We start from the raw sequence: 22,421 nt of genomic DNA, 5'->3' as shown, positions 1-22,421 counted from the left end.
AGCCATCGTGCTCCAAGACCGTACCGTCATGCTCCAGGACCGTACCGTCATGCTCCAAGACCGTACCGTCATGCTCCAGGACCGTACCGTCATGCTCCAGGACCGTACCGTAATGCTCCAGCACCGTACCGTCGTGCTCCAAGGGCCTTACCGTCATGCTCCAGCACCGTACCGTCGTGCTTAAGGATCGAGCCATCGTGCTCCAAGACCGTACCGTCATGCTCCAAGACCGTACCGTCATGCTCCAGGACCGTACCGTCATGCTCCAAGACCGTACCGTCATGCCCCAGGACCGTACCGTCGTGCTCCAGGACCGTACCGTAATGCTCCAGGACCGTACCGTCATGCTCCAGGACCGTACCGTCATGCTCCAGGACCGTACCGTAATGCTTAAGGAGCACATCTTCGCTCTCAAGTAATTACACGATACCCCTGGCCTGAGGCGTGGAGGTCAGTGTTCAGGACAGCTTGACTCATAAGAGCACAACTGTTGTCCTTTACTTCATTTCACGTTCGGTGAGGAGAGGAGCGAGGTTCAATCAACTCCCTGACGTTCGGTGAGGAGAGGAGCGAGGTTCAATCAACTCCCTGACGTTCGGTGAGGGGAGGAGCGAGGTTCAATCAACTCCCTGACGTTCGGTGAGGGGAGGAGCGAGGTTCAATCAACTCCCTGACGTTCGGTGAGGAGAGGAGCGAGGTTCAATCAACTCCCTGACGTTCGGTGAGGGGAGGAGCGAGGTTCAATCAACTCCCTGACGTTCGGTGAGGGGAGGAGCGAGGTTCAATCAACTCCCTGACGTTCGGTGAGGGGAGGAGCGAGGTTCAATCAACTCCCTGACGTTCGGTGAGGGGAGGAGCGAGGTTCAATCAACTCCCTGGCGCTCCTTTAACGCTTCACGTGATCAAGATTATTTGTTGTTCCTCTCCAAGGGAGGCATATTACGGGCACTATCTGCCTTGGTGTCGTGAGGGTTAGTGACGGCTGCGCAATGGGACAGCACTCCAGTGGCTCTCTAGTGTCACTCCTTTGGTCCACATAGCCGTCTTCCCCTTCTGCCTCACCCACAAGTGGACTGCTGACTTTCATCCCATAAACATCTAATCATTCCATCTGACATATAACACTCGGCAACACGACTCGTTCCTCGTAACTCTGTATTTCCTTGCAGTGAAAGTTGCGGGCCAACCCTCGCCCTGTCTTTTGGCAAAATTTCATCGTAAGTTGTGTGGGGATGTGCACTCTCTCTCTCTCTCTCTCTCTCTCTCTCTCTCTCTCTCTCTCTCTCTCTCTCTTCCTGGCTTGCTGACAGAGGCTCAACACATCGCTCTTTTCTCGTTGGTCTGATCCCGACGTGTTTTCTCCACTCTTCATTTCACTGGCCGAACATGCAGACGTATTTATACTTAAGTTGTACTTGCGTGTGGCTGAGGTACAATAGCTACCAGTGTGGGGCAGTGTCTGCCCTCTGACCGAGACGTGGCGTGACAACCTCCAAAACGACCGGATTAAACTGCTTGTGTCACATGGTGGCAAGAGCGGGCTGGCCAGGCCTGGTCGTAGCCAAGCTACCCTCCTCCTGGGCCGCCACATATCCTAGAATCACACAAGGACGAGTCTGCCGGGATGAATGATGAGGAAGATCAACTCTGTCGCAAGTTAGAAAAAAACAAACAGAGGCAATCAAGATAACAATGGGTGATGTAAAAGTCCATCACAGGATCTAAACAATATCTCTGTTATCTTTTAGTCCGATCCCACATTCAAGGTATGGGTCAAGGGCAGACAGGCCCTGCTGATGCTCTTGTGTTGGTGACCTGGACTCCCCAGTCCCATCGGCTGGCAAAGGTTAGGCCGGGACAGCAGTACACAGTGTGAGGGAAGGTGATAAAGTTGCCACAGTTATAGAGAAAGATAAGATTGTGGGCGAGTTGTTGACGTGTTGAGTGAGCAGGTCAGGACGTGGCAAGATGTGGTAGGAATCATGACCACGACGGTACGCCCTATGAGCACGACGGTACGATCCATGACCATGACGGTACGACCTATGAGCACGACGGTACGAACCATGAGCACGACGGTACAAATCATGAGCACGACGGTACGTCCTATAAGCACGACGGTGCGATCCATGACCACGACGGTATGACTCGTGCACGACGGTACGACTCATGACCACGACGGTACGACCCATGACCACGACGGTACGACTCATGACCACGACGCTACGACCCATGAGCACGACGGTACGATCCATGACCACGACGGTACGACCTATGAGCACGACGGTACGAACCATGAGCACGACGGTACAAATCATGAGCACGACGGTACGACCCTATGAGCACGACGGTGCGACCCATGAGCACGGCGGCACGACCCATGACCACGACGGTGCGACTCATGAGCATGACGGTACAATCAATGAACACGACGGTACGATTCATGAGAATAACGATACATCTGAGAACGACGGTACGACTCATGAGCAAGTCGGTATCATCAAGGATCGTACCGTTGTGCTCAAGAATCGTACCGTTGTGCTCAAGGATCGTACCATTGTGCTCAAGGATCGTACCATTGTGCTCAAGGATCGTACCATTGTGCTCAAGGATCGTACCATTGTGCTCAAGGATCGTACCATTGTGCTCAAGGATCGTACCATTGTGCTCAAGGATCGTACCATTGTGCTCAAGGATCGTACCGTTGTCCTCAAGAATCGTACCATTGTGCTCAAGGATCGTACCGTTGTCCTCAAGAATCGTACCATTGTGCTCAAGGATCGTGCCACTGTGGGGCTCTTGGCGGTCAGGGGAGAACTGTTTACCCATATCGTGTGGGGAGACTAGTCTGTCTGGCCGACTTCAGAGGACACTGATGCTGGAGATGACCACTTCCTGAGACAATGAGATCCTCCTCTTTCATGAGGAAGAACCAAACTTACAGCCACCAGGACGGTGGTAGAGCGAGCTATGTTTTAGACAAAAGAGATGGAGGAGTGGACCGTGTGTTTTGGGAGTGGTAGGAAGTATCTGACAATGACCTGCACAAGACGTTGGTAAAGAAGCTAAATTTTCAGCAAAGTTTGAAGGAGACACAACGTCGATGGAGTGATGACTGTCTGGTTATAGAAAAGAACAAAGGACGGACGTTAGAAGGGCCTTTTCTAAGTGGGTCTTGGTCACCAGTGTCGTGCCTGTGGGTTGGGCCCTAATGCTGTCATCATACTTGCTTTGTGTTCAGTAGCTTATGAAAAGGTTGGACACGCATCTAGTTATGTCCACAGATGACGCTAGTCAGGAGAAAAGAAAGGCCAAGATCACATGAACTCATAATGGCGCCTATAACAACATGTAGACTTGCCGTGATACGTGGTTGTTGAAATTCGACCCAATTATGTTGAAAGTAATGTTGTACATAGTGAAAGAGAGTCTCGAATTGACTATGGTTTGTCTGGAAACAAACTCCATGAATCTGTTTGCAGAAAGGTGACCCACATGACACTCACTCTATCGCCAGAACACCAAGTTGAGAAAATTGTTACGAGGATAACTCCCCATTGGTCAATATCAGAAGTACATTCAAGTACCAGGTTAAAGAAATGTTTAATAAACTATTACATGAACTAAGAGACCAGAGATGCAGGGAGAGATTACAGGCAATGAATCTGTCTACGATGGAAGGTAAAAGAATCACAGAAGACGATCACACACTTCATAATTCTGTATAACTGTGACAACATCAGCAGTGAGCGGTTTTCTGAAGGAGTGCAGAGGAAGAGTAACCAGGGGTCGTTGTAAGGAATGAAGAGACAGACGTGATAGAAAAGAGTTGTGGCTGAACGGAATGAGCTAAGTGATAGAACTGTGAGGACAGACGGTAGACTCAAGTTTAAAAAGATTTGTGGTAGTAAAGAAGGCTCAAGAGATGAAGCCCCACAGTTGTAAGACTCCCTTCCCATACTGAACAAATACGTTATGAGAATAAGTGGTCACACCACACACACGCACACAAAGAATGGGACACAAAGAAAGGCCTCAACATCAATATTATGCAGCAGGAAATGATCTCTATGAATTCTGGAAGGTGAAATCGTCCCTAACTTTTCACCAGAGTCCCACATCAGAACAGAAAAGGAGACCATCTGTCTGTTGGCAAATATGAGAATAACTTTCATGAATATGGATAAGGAAATATGTATATAGCACGCTCTTCTCACCACACATTAGATTAAAAACTAGAGTATGATTCTCAAGTTTAGTAACTGCATCTAGAATTATTACAACCCTAATGAAGAAATTCCAGAGGAGGGCAACAAAGATGGTACCGTAATTGAGCTAACTTACAGGGAAAGGCTACAGGCCTTGAATTTGATCATCATGGAAGAGAAAAGAGTGAGGGGTGACCTGATCACAACTCTTCATTTGTTCAATCATCCTTATGTCCTAAAGACAGTGAACAGTTCTTCGTGAGCTGCAGGATAGAACAACCAGAACAAAAATGGACTCAGTTTTCTTCCTTGTCGTAATGAGGATTATGTTTCCTTCTTATCTTAACGCAAATTCCATTTTCATCCTTTGTTTAATGCTGTGAGGGAAGATGTCAAGAAATGCATTTATCGCATGAGGAGTGGATGACTGGAATACTCTTGAGTTATGAGACAGCGAACATGGACAGCATACAGAAATTAGAGAAAAGTTGTATGAAAGTAGAGAAAGTTCAAGTGTTAAATGTCTTGAATGGACTGAAGGCCATGTACCTAGAGAGAGAGAGAGAGAGAGAGAGAGAGAGAGAGAGAGAGAGAGAGAGAGAGAGAGAGAGATTTCCAAGAGAGCGAATATAACAAGTGAGGTACCTCTGGATTCAGTGCTGGAACCACTGCTCTTTTTGAGCCAGGGTTAATGATGTGCTGGACGGAACTAAATCATACCTCTGAATACGTCGAGAATGGCAGTCATGACGGGAAAACAGACCATTAGACTCTGCAACATGTTAGGATCTGACCTACTGAAATTGTAACACTGATCACGTAAAAGATTAACAGACTTCAGGAATCAACTGTGAGAGAGATTTTGGAGTTAACAACATACATGACAAAATGATACAAAGCTGTCAGGAGGCAAAGAATATTAGCCAATGTCAAAATTTCCTTTCTGTATATGTACAAGATATCACAGAAAATATTTACGACGTCTCTTTGACTTTAGTTAGCTCATGCATCAAAAGCCTAGTATTTTCATTTAAACATAAAGCTGCTAAAGAAGGTCCGATGGAACGTGACGAGAGTGGTACTAGAATGATAAGGAATGAATTACGATAAATGGAGCAAAGTCCGCAGAGGAAAGGCGGCTAAGTCGAGATATCACATTCTCTTTTCATGTGCTCGGAAACCATCCTTAATGTTTTACCGTAACACCAGTTCACGGAAATCCAGATGAATCACGAAATCACGGGATTTAAAGGACAGCTGGGAAGTAGTCAGTGCTGATGTGCGGAACAGCGGTTTACCAACAGAATACTGGACAGGTAGCCAAGCCTAGAGGAAGTACAAGTATGGCATGAGGAAATGTTAAAGTCTGTGTGACAGAAATGCCAATCAAGTAGCTGGCCCATACCAACGTAAACCTCCTTCCCCATATACATAATCATGTGGTCAGAGAGAGAGAGAGAGAGAGAGAGAGAGAGAGAGACTTTATACTACATAGCACTGTTCAATGTTAAGCTCACCCTCTAAGTTCACGTACAAACCCCAGAAGACATTTACCACATATGTGAGGCTGGAACGAACGTATGACCAGACTGATCTCCTCGTGTAAGGCAAGATAGGGTATGATACACACCAGGAGCCAGGGATAGAAAGTGTGTCATTAGGTAAGGTAATCGAGGGGTGGGGAGGTGCCGGCACTCGTAGGGCTTCCCTGCGTAAGAGACGTCCCGCTGGCTGACTCCCTTGTAATTCCTCACCAGTGGGGCAGCGAGACGACAACCACACACGGTCAGCAGCCGCCCAGCTAGGTGGTGAGGGAAGGGGCGGGTGAGGAAGGTTACGGGATGAGTGGATATAAACTAGAAAATTATGTTTTAGAATGTGAAAAAATAGAGCCTTTCAAGGATCGGTCTAAACAAACCCTGTACAAATGTCACACCTAATTTTTGATATTATATATATATATTACATCGAGTTGGTAAACCTTGCCATACGAAAGACTATGTAATGTAAGTAATGAAGCTTACGTAATGAACCAATTTCACAACAGCTCGTGTGACATAGCCCACTGGGGCCTGACAAAGACCCTTTATGACCTCTGTAATCCTTTTGCGCTACCGCTACAGGATGAGCATGGGCGGTACAATAAATTTGCTGATGATACCGACACAAATCAAATCAATGGATAAGGTTGGCGAGGGGTGGGTGGGTGCGGGCGGTTATTCTACCCGCTTCTATATCTTGACCTGTAACCCTATGGAACAGTAAGGGATTCACATTGTAAAGTGTCACACGGTGACGTAAATGATACTGTAAACATTACGGACTTCCTCAAGACTGATAAGTGATTATATCTTTAATACGTAGATGTGGTGACTTCAGAACTATGCAGGGAAACCCTGGAAACGTTCAAGTCCCCTTCCTCAAACCACTCACTTACTTCGAACCCTTTCACATAGCTGGGATTGGCTACACTTATAGTTACCAGCATCAACACTGATGACAATGCTCCGAGCAAGATTTATGTTTGCCTGTTTACGCGAGGTACCACACTTGCAGTAGACCTGGAACTAGTAGTTAAAGACATGTCTCTACCCTTTCTTAATAAGCGTTCTTGCCCTAAATATTTCATCTCAGACGATGGCACAAATTCTAGTGCCATCTTGATGATGATTCAGGTGTCAAAACTTATTTTGCTAATCATGAAAATAAATGAACCTGGATGGAAAGATTTTATAAAAGCCCTATAGAGAGTCGTCAGATCATGTCTTTCAAAGATGGTCGTTAGATCATGTCTTTCAAAGATGGTCATTAGATCATGTCTTTCAAAGATGGTCGTTAGATCATGTCTTTCAAAGATCCTATTGAAGAAAAGGGTTTAAAAGATTGAGCTAACACACGTCTCACCTGAGGTCGAAAAGAGAATAAACCATCATCATCAAACTTGTGTAAATGAAGACATCAACTGTCCTACACCTCTTACTTCTCATTAGATATATAGCAGAAGACAAGATCCAATACCTGTCCCCGGTGAAAGCATAATAGAGGACAAAGATTATTTCGGTTCTAAAGAACTTATAGTCGTTACTCACACCTGTGTAAGGTGGTAAAACAACATAAGAAACTGTGGATGAAGGATTATCTCACCTCACTCAAAGAGAAAATCCATGGGGCACAACCACCTAACCAAACTGTTTATTTACAGGTGGGCGACTTTGTGACCTTTGAAAAACAAAAGGTTCCCGCGCCACCTAGCCATTAGGCCGAATTACAGTCATTCATCATGACAAAAGCATAAAACGTGATATTTATTGAAGTATTTTCCAAGGATATCCATAGTCTGAGAACACCTTGTTCATCTAGCACAACTCGAATCCCACGGTCTGTTCCAAAGAACGAGTAATTTGGGACAAAAAATTGATTCAGTTAACTTAGGGAATGCGGAGGTTGCCTAGTGCAACTCATCGACGCAAACTTGCAGTAACTTTACTGTACAAAATGATTGTGATGATATCAACCTGGCAAAATCATGCTTCAAATACATCTATTTTTGTTACTCCTCTGCGGAGGCTGTCGGACATCAACGAGGGTGTTCCTGATATCCAGGAGGGGATCATACATGTGCGTTATACGAGGATCAGGAGATTTGCTATGGTCAAAACTGACAAATTCATAAATTCTATGTATCCCTGGCACTCTTTTTTTGTCATAACAGCATCAGTACGTTGTATGACAACAGAAAAGCAACTATGTCTTTTGTGCTGAAACTGTCATCTACGACAATCTACTCCCTTATTTCTAGCTTTTCTGATATTTTGCCGGTAAGTGGCCTATCTTTCAATAGGATAAACAAATACAATTTTTCATGATAATTCTAGGGACTTTCTGGTCATACTGTCCTGATGACCGTAAGAACTGACTAATCTTTTTGCTGTCATAGCTCGTACTGAATCGTTGCTAGTTCGGTCACTCGGTACTAATCTGTTATTATCTTTCATTCCAACGTGCATTCCATTAAATTTTTCATGAACTGATGCTCCCTTCCTAAACGCAAATGGTTTTTTACTGCCCAGAGTAAAGAACAAAGTTAAAGCCTAGTTGAGATTTGGATCATGCACAGCAGAGGCGTGGAATAAGACAGCAGGCTCTGTTTATACAGAAGACAGAACACAAAGTACCTCACAGTATATATCTAATCACTTTCTTAAACAGTGAAGTAATGATATTCATTGACCTTTAGTCCTCGACTCTTTCTTCCTCTCTGATACCAATCTACTAAATTGTTTCAGCAGGAGGAAGACCGTCTCTCTCCTTGAAAAACAGGGTAGCGTCAAGGTCATTCGGATTAAGTTTTTATTACGTATATTATCCTACTTCACTGCTATCAAGATAACCTTATTTTCTACACTTAAGAAAAAGTGATGTGATCCTGCTACATATTTGGCCGAGTTCTGTATTTCGTGAACTAAAGGTTTAACGCAGTTTTGACACGCGAAAAGCACAAATGCATTGGTAAATCTGGACGCATTCAGCAGTATTCAGTTTACATGTGAATGCATAGTATATTATGAGTACCAATATTGTTTTAAAGATACAGTATTAAATCACTGTTAGAATTATACCTGCAACTCACAAAAAAAGAGCTTATGTAATAAGATAATCCCTGGGTGACGGGCGGGGCAGCCAGCCATCAGGAGACGACGGATTACGCCCAAGGTTTTCTGTCTATTTTTGTTGCGTTGCGGAGTAAATCCAGCCAGTCTATTTGGCTGATCATGGATTCTTATTTGTGTTTGAGCATATTTCACATAAGTCACAACCCATTGTATATTGTAATAAAGACTGATCAGTAAATGTTTCGCGGTGGATGTTTCTTTAGGCTTGGCCACCTAATGTGAAGTGTTTGAAGGTTGTTTGACGTTTTCTCTGTATGAAGACGTGGTAGCTTCTTTATGAGAAATGATTACTTGCAACTCATACTAAATAATACCGTAAACTGGTTTGTTAGTTGCTTTGCGTTTATGCTCTTAGTCAAAGTATTTCAGTCTAGTCCTCTTTACTTTAAGGGTACGACGCAAGAAGTAGAGTGTATGCTTCTCTAAATTACACAAATATGTTTAAAACAACGAGAGATTATCAGGAATGGATTTAGCAATTTAATCCTTAGTTCTGAGATAAGAGGCAATAAATAAAATGCCTCGATCCTGACGGAGATAATGGATTTTTGAACTACAGTTGTGACTATGCTGATGGCGGTGGAGGACTGACATCCACTGGGGATGAGTTCCTGAACCTCTGAGCGTGTTGGTCAATGATCACACAACAATGTATCTGTGCAGACCTGGGTCGAACAAAGCGATACAAACCACACAATAGACTCGGTAGTATTTACATAATAACTTATCTCGTGGTATTAACCCTCTGTCGCACTCTTTCACACACCCATCAGCCTAAACTGGTAACTTGTTCCTCTTTGCGCGTCGCGAATGTCACTTTCCAAGAATATGTAAGTAGAGGAAGGAGACCAAGGAGACCAATTAACTTTCAGCCCTCCATATCACGCGCGTGGCGAACCACCCGTCTGGAATTATTACTCCCAATGTTACTTTCACAGTCAAAGCCAACATTACACCACATCCCGAGTAACTGTACCAACCTCAGGCAACCAGCGCAAACCTATAAACCTAGCGACACCAGACAGTAGCAAACACAGTGAACAGCAAACTCACACTACGCTTATTAGTTTCAGTCAGAATATCAAAATCCCATGACCTTCCTCCTTAATGCCTGTTGTGCTTTATGATACCTTTGATGTACAAATCCAGTCTACACCGTGCACATCATCCATAATCTCACACAAAGATCTAATTCGCGCTATAACATCATAACCGCACATGCACGACAGTACGACCCTTGGATACCATAGCCTGAATTATAACGAAACCCTCGAGGGTCAGGTCAAAGGCCAGGCCCATACCCAAGAATTTTACGGTCGTGCTTAAGAAGGGTCTTGATGTCATGCTGACGGGTCGTACATACTGTTGCCATCAAGGGTTGTACAGCTATGCTCAAGGGTTGTGCCGTTGTGTTCAAAGGGCTTTTGAAATGGACCTGAGAGTCAAGGGTTGGCTGGGGGAAGGGGGTGTCACAGCTGGTAAGGTAAAAGGAGGCAGAGTAAGAGATCTGGCAGGTACAGTGGTTATCGGCCCAGATTATCTGTGTCAGCGTCAAGTAGGTGTTAGCAGAGGTGTTAGTGGGTGTTATCGGTGATCGAGCGGCCATACTTGGGCAATAACATCAACTCCTCCTCCTCCTCCGACCTCGCTAATATGGACTACCGCGGGTCCCGACACCAATCGACTATTACGTCCGAAAATGGTCGCCAAGACCATCATGACGGTGATCCGGACGATGACGTGGCCTACATAGGAGGTGACGCAGGCCACGACAGTGACAGGGGATAGTACAATGACAGAAGACACGACAGAGGTGAGGACGACTCTATTCATGAGGAAACACGACAATGAGGGAGATGACCACGTTGACACAAACCAACACAGTCACAGGATCCACCAGTGCACCAGTGATAGGAACCACGACAGTGATGGGGACCACCACAGTGTTAGGGACCAAGACAGTGATAGGGACCAAGACAGTGATAGGGTCCACCACTGTAATATGGGTTGATAGGAAACATGACCATGCGAGGAAGGAACCATTCTAGAAGCCTTACAGTGTGGCACTCACCAGACACGCGTCACCCACCTCACCTCTGGCGCAACCAACGACTCCACGTAAAGATAAGTATTCTCCATCTTCAGTAATTCCCTGCTGGGACTTGAGTCTTACTATTTCTGAAGTTTCTCAAAAAGCTGTTGAAACAACCCGTGTGGCATCAGTGGTTCAGACTGATACCTTGTGGCGTAACCCTGGCAGACATCATTTACCTAGAGTGTGGTCAGTAGGCAAGTGTAAGGACAGACTTCACTGTTGTATTAACAGACTCAGTGATAAGACCATACTGACAAGACTTGGCTCGTAAGGGTTAGGTCAAACACATCGTCGTGCCCAAGGGTCGTCCCGTCGCGCTCAAGGCCTCCACCTTTGCTTGTAAGAGAATCAAACTCTCAGATTTACAGTTTTATAGCCGTATAAGCCGCTGAACTCTTAATCTCATTACCATTCATTTACGAGACTTGACGGACTAGAAACTTGCAAGGCATCCTGCTGGAGAGAGCCATGACCTCCGGAAACAGGGATATGATGGCCTGTGTTCCAGGTTCACCCGAGCTGGGGTGTATACCTCATCCACGAACACCGTCATCATGACTGGACGGTTCGACGAACATTCAGCGAGACGTTTTCCTCTCCAGCTGTAGGACAAGTACCGGGTGCAGGCAGACTTGTGGTGCTCACACACGACCCCAGCACAGTGGCCAGTGAGAGCCGCTGGAGGATGCCCGGTGTCCTGTGTATAGTAAGCAACATCTAGGACCTGGAGTACAGTCCACACATACCTGTGTCGGAGTTACAACACGACCAGGTGACACTCCTCTTGTAATCCGTCAGCCACTGTCAGGGATAAATCCCCCTCAGGGAGAAATTGCTGCTAAGAAGGTCTCTTATCTGGGCCAATATCCATCATTCACAGTATGAACAGCTTCTCTGGGATTACCCCAGCCCAGATAAGGAGCTGCACCTGACAACCCGGGAGGTTGGTGGAACAGTTGGCAGCACAACTGCTGCCCCAGGTCAAAGGTCTGATCCAGACCGTCTCTTGCGAGTCACTTTCAGATTTACCGTTTTCTTTCGCCAGCCTCTTTTATTCTTGAATCATTTTCCAACAGTTGTGCCATTTTAGAAATTCAAGTGTGGTTATACTGTGTCTATGATTCGGACAGTAAGGATGTTATTGGGACAAAAAAGGACAAATGTTATATATATGATTGCGATGGGTGATGTTGACAGGCTGTAAAACAGGTTTCTCTCTCGTCATGACTGCCGCTGTTTTATTCTATAACATAACAGTATTCATGACCCTCCGTCGTGTAGCGGTAAGCAAGTGTTCCTGACCGTGGCGCTTGCGTGGGCCTCCAGGGATCGAGCACATAGGTTCGAATCCTGGTTGCGGCAGTCGGTCCACAATCAACCCAGCTGTTCGTCCTCCCCTAAAGTTGGGTCAATAGATTGGATACCTGACAGTATATATATATATGTGTGTGTGTGTGTGTGTGTGTGTGTGTGTGTATCAGTTGCCCGTGTAGTTTCAACTAGCATACGTTCAAATAGCTGGAGTTGTGTTAGACTTTGAGAGAGAACAATACTTTCGTCAACTCACACTCTGTTTACTCGTGGATTGCCCAGCGCCTTATAGCGTAGTTCAAAATCCTTCGTCGGTGGCGTCACAGCTGCGCCGCTATCTCTGATAGCCGAGCGATTATCGGTCAAATAATCTTAATTAATTAGGTATTATCAACGCAAGATGATTCATTACAAGCGATAGGTGTGAATGGAAGACTTTATCATGATGACAGATCGGCTAGAGATAAATGGATAAGGAGTGTAGCCTATAATGAGTGCATGGGAGTGGTTAAGTATTCGTACGTCAAATCATCAACATTGGAGAATATCAACAACAACAGCGGACGATGCTAGTCTTCGCTGAATTTGATTTCCCATGAACTACATTCGCTCCTTTTGGTCTGTAAATAATTCTCTCCATAAGAGTCCTTCACTCTGACGTAAAGAATTTGTCAAAGATTAATTCGTGACTGCCACTGGTTAGTCTATATGGAGATGTTCAAGAGGCCTGTACAAGACTTGCACCCTCATGTTATGTAACTGGTTGTCACGCTGCGACTGTAAGTTAATGAATATCAGTCATCATGTTTGTTTGTGACAAAAGCAAACGAGCATAAGTTAAAAAAAAAAAGTGCATAGAACACTTACACAATGTCGAAGATTTCGCTCTACTCAAGAATAACTATAGACTTATGGATGTATATCTTCTTTTAATATTTGAGAATATCTTGCACACAATAGTTACAATGGAAATTAAGATTGACGCAGAGAAAAAGAAATGAAAAGTAGAAGACTGACGCAGAGAAAAAGAAATGAAAAGTAGTGAAACAGGAGGTAGGGCGATGCTAATTGTTGATGGGTTTTGGATCGGAAGACCATATTCCTTCAAACAGTGAGAGATGAAGTAAGAAGAGGTATTGTTTATAGGACCAGTAATGGCTACAAACATGCTAAATGTAGTTTTCCGAGATAAAAGAAATATCAAAAAGATAGACAGATATGGTCAAGACATAAAGGAACGACCAAGAATGACTACGTTCAGTATGGAGTTATGTCGCAGGCCAAGACGCAGACAAGGAGGATTCCAGCAGGGGATTTAGCAGAGGTGACAGACCGAGGGAAGGACGAGAAGGTAAGAGTGCAACTGGAAGGCGAAAACCAAGACGTTAAGAAATGCCTGGGAAGAGAACATCCCTGCCACCACCTCAGAACGGTCAGACATGTTAAGTGGTGGGAAGGTTGAATTGAAAGGTACGTGTACCAGTACAGATGGATTAGTGGTGCATGCAAAATAAATGGAGTTCAAGGATCGAATTAGGGAAAACAAACCTGATGTTTCTTGAGTGGTGGAGACAAAATTTACCAGAGAAACGAGATCTGATTTGGTCTGTCCAGAGGGGTACATGACAGCAAGGAGAGAGAGAAAAGACAATGGGGATGGGGGACCTGCTTCCACTATATGAAACAATCTTAAGTTTCAGGAAACACTGGATGATGACCCATCAAAATAATACGTAATAGGAAGACTAACACAAGGAAAGAATTGCGGATAGGTGTTGGTAATTCATAATCCTCTAGAGAAATTGGATCAAACAAGACAACTATTAAAAAATACCAATGAAGGAACATATGGCATGGTAAATAAACCGGTGAGATATCTATCTTTCAGATATGTTAGAGTTCTGGTAATGGGAGTTCGACTGTAAAGAGAAAGACAAGAGAACTGACATTCTCACAGAATGAATGAAAGAGTCATGGAAATTTTCCTGTGTGTGTGTGTGTGTGTGTGTGTGTGTGTGTGTGTGTGTGTGTGTGTGTGTGTGTGTGTGAATGATAATACGAGAGTCAAATGGGCTAATACACTATCATTACTAGATCGTTGCTTCACTCACAGAAGAATGGAAACGGAAAATATCATATATGATACATGTGTTAAAAAAAGTGATATGTGCTAAATAAGGAGAAAAAGAAGAGGCGAGGCAGACTCAAAGAGAAATACACATACGAACTACACATTATTGGCAATCTTTTTATGGAAACATAAGTCGGGAAACGGAGTCAGGTAGCCATTATATAGGCTGTGTTGTGGAGGGGTGTGTGAAGTTTACAGTCAAGGAGAAGGAGCCACCTAGGAGGCTGGTACAGAAGCTGGCTCTAAAGACAGGAATAGAGGGGAAATTCCTCTTCTGTACATTGAATTACATAAGTGGGAAGGAACAATGGAAGTACGTCAGAGGAACCTTTGTGAATAGGGTTGGAGTTGTCGGTGGTGTACCGCAGGGCACAGTCATAGTGCCACTGCACTTTCTGATCCATGTAAATACTAACCAGTAGGTTTGGACTCTTACCTGATTCTGTTTGCTGATGATGCAATGATCATAAGTTGTAGCGAAGTGAGATGAGGATTGCATCAGCTTACAAGGGGTTTTAAACAATCTCCAAAAGTTGCTCTGATACATGGCTGATGAAATACAACCCAATTCAGTGCAAAATGATGATGATGGAACACAGTCAAAGAAAACCTTAATAAGAATATAATTGAGCAGGAAATAAGAAGCAAACAATTTTGGAGTTAGTATCATGCTCAACCTTTCACTAGAGTCCCTCCTTAGGAGAACAATAAAGGAGACAAACTGTCTGCTCTGGCATGTATCCAACATTAGGCCCGAAACTAGAACATACTTGTCATGTTTGGTCACCTTAGGTAAAGAAGCACAAAGAATGAACAGAGAAGGTCCAGGGTAAGGCAACTAAAATGGTACCAGAATTTATGAAATTGAGTCACAGGGAAAGGGTAGAGGCCATAGATTTGTCCAGCAAGATAGAGAGCAGAACAAATTGTATCTCATGTCCCTCACAATCTCTCTAATGTGATTACTATTTGTGGGCTACGGGGAGGGAATTTTACACTAGTGTTGTCACGTTTCTTAATATATGTATACACATATATACATACAAGGTTAAGAGACGGAGTAACACGAGCGTAAAACTCTCTCCCCGCAACACTCAAATAGTAATCACATTAGAGGGATTGTGAGGTAGATTAGATACACTTTGATCTGTGTAAAACCTGGTCAAGTACGGCGAAGTGGAGATGCTCCAGATGATACCCAGAACGTGTGTTGAACCCAGAGATGTGGATGTACTACCATCTGGATCTCGAGACACGAGGAGACGGAAGTAACTGCTACAGAAGGGTGTGCAGTATGCGCTAAGGAAAGCACCAGAAATTGAGAATTGAGAGGGCATGGCAGCGTGGGAGGACAGAAGCCTTCAAACTGGTGACGCAAGAGGAAGGATTACGGGAGCAGATGATGACGACCCGTAAATTCCTCTCGATGTCACCATAGGTCAGTTCTATGATATGAAGCAATGTGCTGCAACTATGGGGCATGGCAGGGGGTTCGTGTCATCTCACGGCTATACTTTCTACCTCTGATATTTCTCTTTATTTCGTAGAATTTGCCCTTTCACTATACCTTCCACCAGTGTCAGCAGCTTCACTCTACCATCCATTACTGTCAGCAGCTTCACTCAACCTTCCACCATTGTCAGCAGTTTCCCTCTACCTTCCTCCAGTAACAGCAGCTTCACTCTACTTACCTCCAGTGTCAGCAGCTTTGAAGATGAAGAGTTCGGGAGAACGTGAGCAGGCACATCTTAAGCAAGAAAGTAGGGAAGTCTGGAGCAGTCTAAGAAGCTTGCAACGATGATGTATACAGCTCAAACGACTGAGCTATGTGGTTATGACATGCCCGGGGCTCCACGAATCTTAGCGTCCCTCTCGGTGTTCATGGTCTACGACTGCTCATTCTAACGCCATTCCTGTTTTCACGAGATGGATAAAGAACATTCAGCATTCTGTGCAGAAATAAATCTTACAGAGGTGTCTGACCAACGTGGTTTATGAAATAATGGAAGAGATTATCAGAAAGCAAACAGAAGACTTTCCAAAGGAGAAAGTGTCTGAATGAGAAGTTACATGGGTGCCGAGGGAGGAGACCATCTGTAACAGACTCCTGTGAGAAGGTGAACTTCACTGTAGGCCAAAAAGAGAGTTGGATGGACTGTATGTAACTGGACTGTCAGAAAGCTTTCGACACTACACTACACAGTAGGTCAGAAGACAGGCGTGAAAGGGAGACTTCTTCAATCAACTCAATATTACTATAATGAAAGGGAACAGAGGATACATGTTAGTGGAGCTTTCTCTATGTAGGTCGGGGTTGCCACTGACACTGATCAATGGAAATTACTTCAGGGAGGATTGGACACGGAAGTGAATATGTTTGTAGATGATGGCGAGGTCATGAGGAAAGTAAAGAGTGAGGAGAATCCATCAACTCACGAAGGAACCCAGACGATCTGCAGGCAGGGCTAGTATGATATATGGTTGATGAGATCTAACCCGACTGAACACAAGGTACTGAGGACAAAAGGCACACTGAGGGAAGGCCTCGATACAAATGTCACACAACAGGAAATAATCTGCAGCAATCTGTGTGTGAGGGACTTTCTACCTAACCTGTCGCCAGACAGACTCTGCTGGTGCATTATAGAATCACATTCACGTCCATGAATGAGGCAATATGCAGTAAACTGTTCACATCCTTTATGAACACAGCTAAAACATGCTTCTAAAGCTCGCTTACCGCATTCCAAGAAGCACAAAGAGCTAGTAGAGAAGATTCACAGGAGGGCAATAAAGACGGTGCCGGAATTAAGATAGCTGAATTACAGCAAAAAATTAGGGGCCAAACTTTTCTTCCACAATGGAAGAGAGAAGAGTAAGATGCGACTTGATCAGATTAGAATGGCTGGTGACGTCAACAGTGACCAGTTCTACGACAGAACAACCAGAGACCATGACATGAGATTACGCATGGAGAAGACTCGTTAGTAAAAATGTAAACAAGTACTGTTATATGTGAAAATGAGTTATGTAACTGTGACAGTGGACAGTAACCAGAAGCTTGACTTGCATCATGTCAGAGAAGGTTCATGAGTTGTGGACCTACGCTGTACAAACAGGGAAGTATTTGTACAAATAGGGAAGTAAAAAGAAGTTACACAGGTTAACACACCCACCTATACTCGAAAGAAATACACACAGACGGAGCAGGAAAGTATGCGAAAGAAGTCAGGAAGGAACACCAGGATACGCAAATAAAAAAAAAGAAATAAATGTAGAGGAGGTGTGAGTTGCCGCCACTAGGGTGTGTGTATAAGGCTTCACCAGAGCTGAGGCTGGGAAACATATGACGCCCCCCGAGCGTACAACTCTCTAACTACAACCATGGATAATTGATTACAAATACGTTATCACAGACAGACAGACAGATTGGTCCACGCACACATTAAGACAAATTGTGCCGCAGTATGTGACACTGTGAAGGGTAAGGCCAGCGTGACCACAGGCCCAGTAAACAGGATCAACAGCTGTGCACCGACATGACGGGTCTCGGGATTTCAAAACAGTACCTTAGTGTTTCTAAGGCTTCCTACTGGGACGAATATTTCATCAACTTCTGACCCATAGTAACAACATTATATATATATATATATATATATATATATATATATATATATATATATATATATATATATATATATATATACATACATATATATATATATATATATATATATATATATATATATATATATATATATATATATATATATATATATATATATTTTTTTTTTTTTTTTATACTTTGTCGCTGTCTCCCGCGTTTGCGAGGTAGCGCAAGGAAACAGACGAAAGAAATGGCCCAACCCCCCCCATACACATGTACATACACACGTCCACACACACAAATATACATACCTACACAGCTTTCCATGGTTTACCCCGGACGCTTCACATGCCTTGATTCAATCCACTGACAGCACGTCAACCCCTGTATACCACATCGCCCCAATTCACTCTATTCCTTGCCCTCCTTTCACCCTCCTGCATGTTCAGGCCCCGATCACACAAAATCTTTTTCACTCCATCTTTCCACCTCCAATTTGGTCTCCCTCTTCTCCTCGTTCCCTCCACCTCCGACACATATATCCTCTTGGTCAATCTTTCCTCACTCATTCTCTCCATGTGCCCAAACCATTTTAAAACACCCTCTTCTGCTCTCTCAACCACGCTCTTTTTATTTCCACACATCTCTCTTACCCTTACGTTACTTACTCGATCAAACCACCTCACACCACACATTGTCCTCAAACATCTCATTTCCAGCACATCCATCCTCCTGCGCACAACTCTATCCATAGCCCACGCCTCGCAACCATACAACATTGTTGGAACTACTATTCCTTCAAACATACCCATTTTTGCTTTCCGGGATAATGTTCTCGACTTCCACACATTTTTCAAGGCTCCCAAAATTTTCGCCCCCTCCCCCACCCTATGATCCACTTCCGCTTCCATGGTTCCATCCGCTGACAGATCCACTCCAAGATATCTAAAACACTTCACTTCACTCCCAGGAGTCCCGTCGATCTCTATGGGGTTCCTACAGTGCTTAAGAAGCCAGCCATATCCACCGGGCGTTACCATAGGTCAGAAGGTGTTGTGATGTGAGCGTGTATGTGTGCGGGAAATGCCGGTCATTTGAGCAGTAAGAGCCCGGGGTCTTCGTCGTGACAGTTGTATTGTGGGCAGGAAGGGTCTTGGGATGTGTAAGAATCGGTGTTTTGCGAAGTTGTAGGGATGGATGATGTCCCAAGCTTAGACGAGAGAGTGTGACTCGTGTAAGTCTGGGGAATATACTTGTCTGGTGGAGTGGTGTTTATGACTGAGTTGGGAGGGCGGTTGTTTAGTGCTTAACAGGGCATTTTAGTGTATTTGTTTTGTCAGTGTTGTGTTTCCTGGAGGTGATGAATGTGTGAGTAAATGCTGCTGAAGTGTGAGCAAGGAGAACTTTTGAAATCTACTTTGGAACTGGTACTTAGTTATGGGGTGGTTTTAATGGGATGGATCGAGATCTACTGCAAAGAACCGAGTGCCGAGCATACTGAAGTGGAGTTGTTCTGGGAGGAGTTTTGTTTCATTGTGAAGATGTTGAGTGTTTGTGGTTGTTAGGCAGCCAGTAATTGTTCTAAGTGCACTTCTTTGTGAGGTTTGCTGATTTGTTATGTTTAATTTTGAGATGGTGGAAGACTAGGCGGTTGAAACGTAGTTTAGGGTAGAGCAGATGAACTGTTCATAAAGGCTATATACAGAAAGGTTCTGGTAGCACTGATCATTGTGTGTTAAGGTAAAACGTTATCTGGGAGGGAAAAAATGGGTACGTTTAAAGGCATGGGTTATATATATAGGGTTGTGCAGAAAATGGTGGATGTGTTGCAAATGAAATGTTTGAGGACAGTATGTGGATCATGATATGATCGAGTAAGTAATGAAAGGGTAAGAGAGATGTGTGGTAATAAAGAGTGTGGTTGAGAGAGCAGAAGAGGGTGTGTTGAATGTAGTTTTGACATATGGAGAGAATGAGTGAGGAAAGGTTGACAAAGAGGATATATGTATCAAGTGGAGCAAACAAGGAGAACGGGGAAACTAAAGTAAAGATGGAATGATGGAGAGTATAAGGTTATGTGTTGTCCTATGGAACGTTTGAGGAGAGAGTGTGATGTGCGGATTGGACGCCAGGGAGAGAATCGTGACAAGGAGCAGAGTGCTGGCTCTCATCTGTATATTGGCCTGTATCCTTAATCCTCCGACAACCAATGATTCTATCGCTTCTCACTTTGCTGCAGAGGCGATGCAGTTAAGAAGTACTGCCTTAAGGATTCTCTCCCGCTTTCCATGTTTGTGTGCGCAGTTCCAGACATCCCTAACGCTTCTACACACTTCTTGTACCTAATGTTTCCAATTCGATCTTTCAGAACAGTGGCATAGTTCCCCTAGAGGCTGGCGCGTCCCCAGCCACCTCACACGAGGACAGCGATGAAGACCCCATGGAAGGCAAACACACTGAGGAAGCTCTTAATAAAGACGACCATAACGGGAACAGTCACCAGGAGGGGAGGTCTGATGAGAGAGCAGCCACCACGAAGGATTCGGAAAGAAAATCCATTTTCAGGGACCTGACAAGTGCCCACACGAAATATAAACACAGTAGCCTCTGATCAAAGAAAATGAAATACCTGAGTTTTAGGAGACTAATCAATTGTCTTAAGCAGAATGAAACAATCACATATCCTATAAGGAGACCTGGCTATTAAAACAGCTTCACATGAAACATGACGGATAAATAATCCAAATAATCAACAGTCAGTGTGACGCATACTGTGCCAACAAAAACTAAAAACTTTTGTTTCATATAAAACTTAATTAATGTTTACTGTAACACAAGCCTACATTAGATTATCTGAATACCTTTATCATTAACAAGAACTAAGTTGATAATCATACAAAATGAAATTATGAGTGTTATTTGGAGACTGGACGTGGGAGGGAAACTCGAACACAGTTTGACAGTAGGAAACACACACTGCTTATAATGATGGTTTTCTACACTGTACTGGAAACTGACGGACGGGATCGTCCATACAGAGGGAGGGCGTGTGCCCTAACTGTGGGGGAACAATGGCCTTACTGAGGGAGGGGATTGTCCTTACTAAGGGAAGGAATAATTCTTACGTGAGGGAGGGGATTGTCCTTACTGAGGAAGAGTTCTTACTTGAGGGAGGGAGTGTGCCGTTACTGAGGGGGGAACATTGACCTTACTGAGAGATGGGATTATCCTTATCAAGGGAAGGAATAAGTCTTACTTGAGGGAGGGGTTGTCCTTACTGAGGGAGTGGCAGTGTCCTTACTGTTTACCTCTACTATAACTGCCAGTGTCTCCAGTAGTTATTCTGTCAACAGCAAAACGCCACAGAGGGAGACAGGCTAAAAATGTCTGAGAGATTTAGCAAAAAACGAAAAAAAATCCAAATAACGTAACGTGAAGTTCGTTTTCTTTGGTTCCATACGTTAAGGCATATGTTTACGTTAGGTTAAGAAGAAAACATTACAGTTTGTTGTTGAAATTAAGACAAGATCAAACCTAAATCACATTACTTTAATGCTTGCTTGAACAATGCTGTACAACCTTAAGTCATCTGGCAAGATAACCGTCTGTAATTACTTGTAAAACTGCCTTACTTAAATAAGTACAACTGTCAATGTATTGCTTGCAGTTTACTGTCACAAATCATGGATTTTTTAAATAATGGTCACTCAACAGGCCCAGTTTCACTATATATCACACTATTCCTCAGGAGTTTATGATCCAAACATTTTCAATCACTAAAAAAAATTCACGTCAGATAGTTTACGTGTTATGATACTTTTTTGATTTTCTAAAAGATGATTCGACACAATCACATCCCACATGACGACGTACGTACTAACTAGTCATGGATATTACATTATAACGCGGTTGATGAAAAGAAATCATGTAAAGAATGACAAAAATATCCACACTAAGTATAAAGGCAAATACAAGAGGATATCCTTAAATTCTCTCTTGCGTCTCTCGTTTTCTCTTACAACTGCATCAAGAGGATTTCCCTAGTAAGACCACGTACGTGTGTGGTAAGGATTCCACACAGGGTGTTGCCAGCGACAGCCCATTCCCGGGGTACCATTACTAGCACAGGTCTGCCTGTGTGTGGCTGAAGTGTGCTAGTCTCCTTCACATGGATGTGTGTGTGTGTTGCGGACGATGTGTTCACTAGTGATCCTCTCAAATGAGATCTATACCGTGTGATATTCATCTTTTGTTCAGTATGTGATTTGTAGATTATATCCGTCACCTTACAAGCCGGGGCCTCATTCGCTCTCCTTTTTTTTCCTAGGATAAGTAACAAGAACGACTACCATATGTATGATCAGTCGTCATTCCTCCTGTAGGGAGCAGCGCGTCC

At 44.0% G+C, this 22,421-nt stretch overlaps 1 protein-coding gene across 1 annotated transcript in view; it reads left to right on the top strand.

Moving 5' to 3' along the window:
* The window catches only part of LOC139760085 (uncharacterized), a 30,732-nt gene extending 10,086 nt beyond the window's left edge, over positions 1–20,646 (top strand). Inside the window, exon 4 of the mRNA XM_071682933.1 lies at positions 20,394–20,646. Within this exon, the coding sequence (XP_071539034.1) occupies positions 20,394–20,636 (243 nt within the window). The 3' untranslated portion in view covers positions 20,637–20,646. The remainder of the gene's footprint in view (positions 1–20,393) is intronic.
* Positions 20,647–22,421: the final 1,775 nt, after the last annotated feature.

This window comes from Panulirus ornatus, chromosome 1 (assembly GCF_036320965.1).
Source record: "Panulirus ornatus isolate Po-2019 chromosome 1, ASM3632096v1, whole genome shotgun sequence".
Classification (NCBI taxonomy): domain Eukaryota; kingdom Metazoa; phylum Arthropoda; class Malacostraca; order Decapoda; family Palinuridae; genus Panulirus; species Panulirus ornatus.
This window is presented reverse-complemented; position numbering and strand designations above follow the sequence as displayed.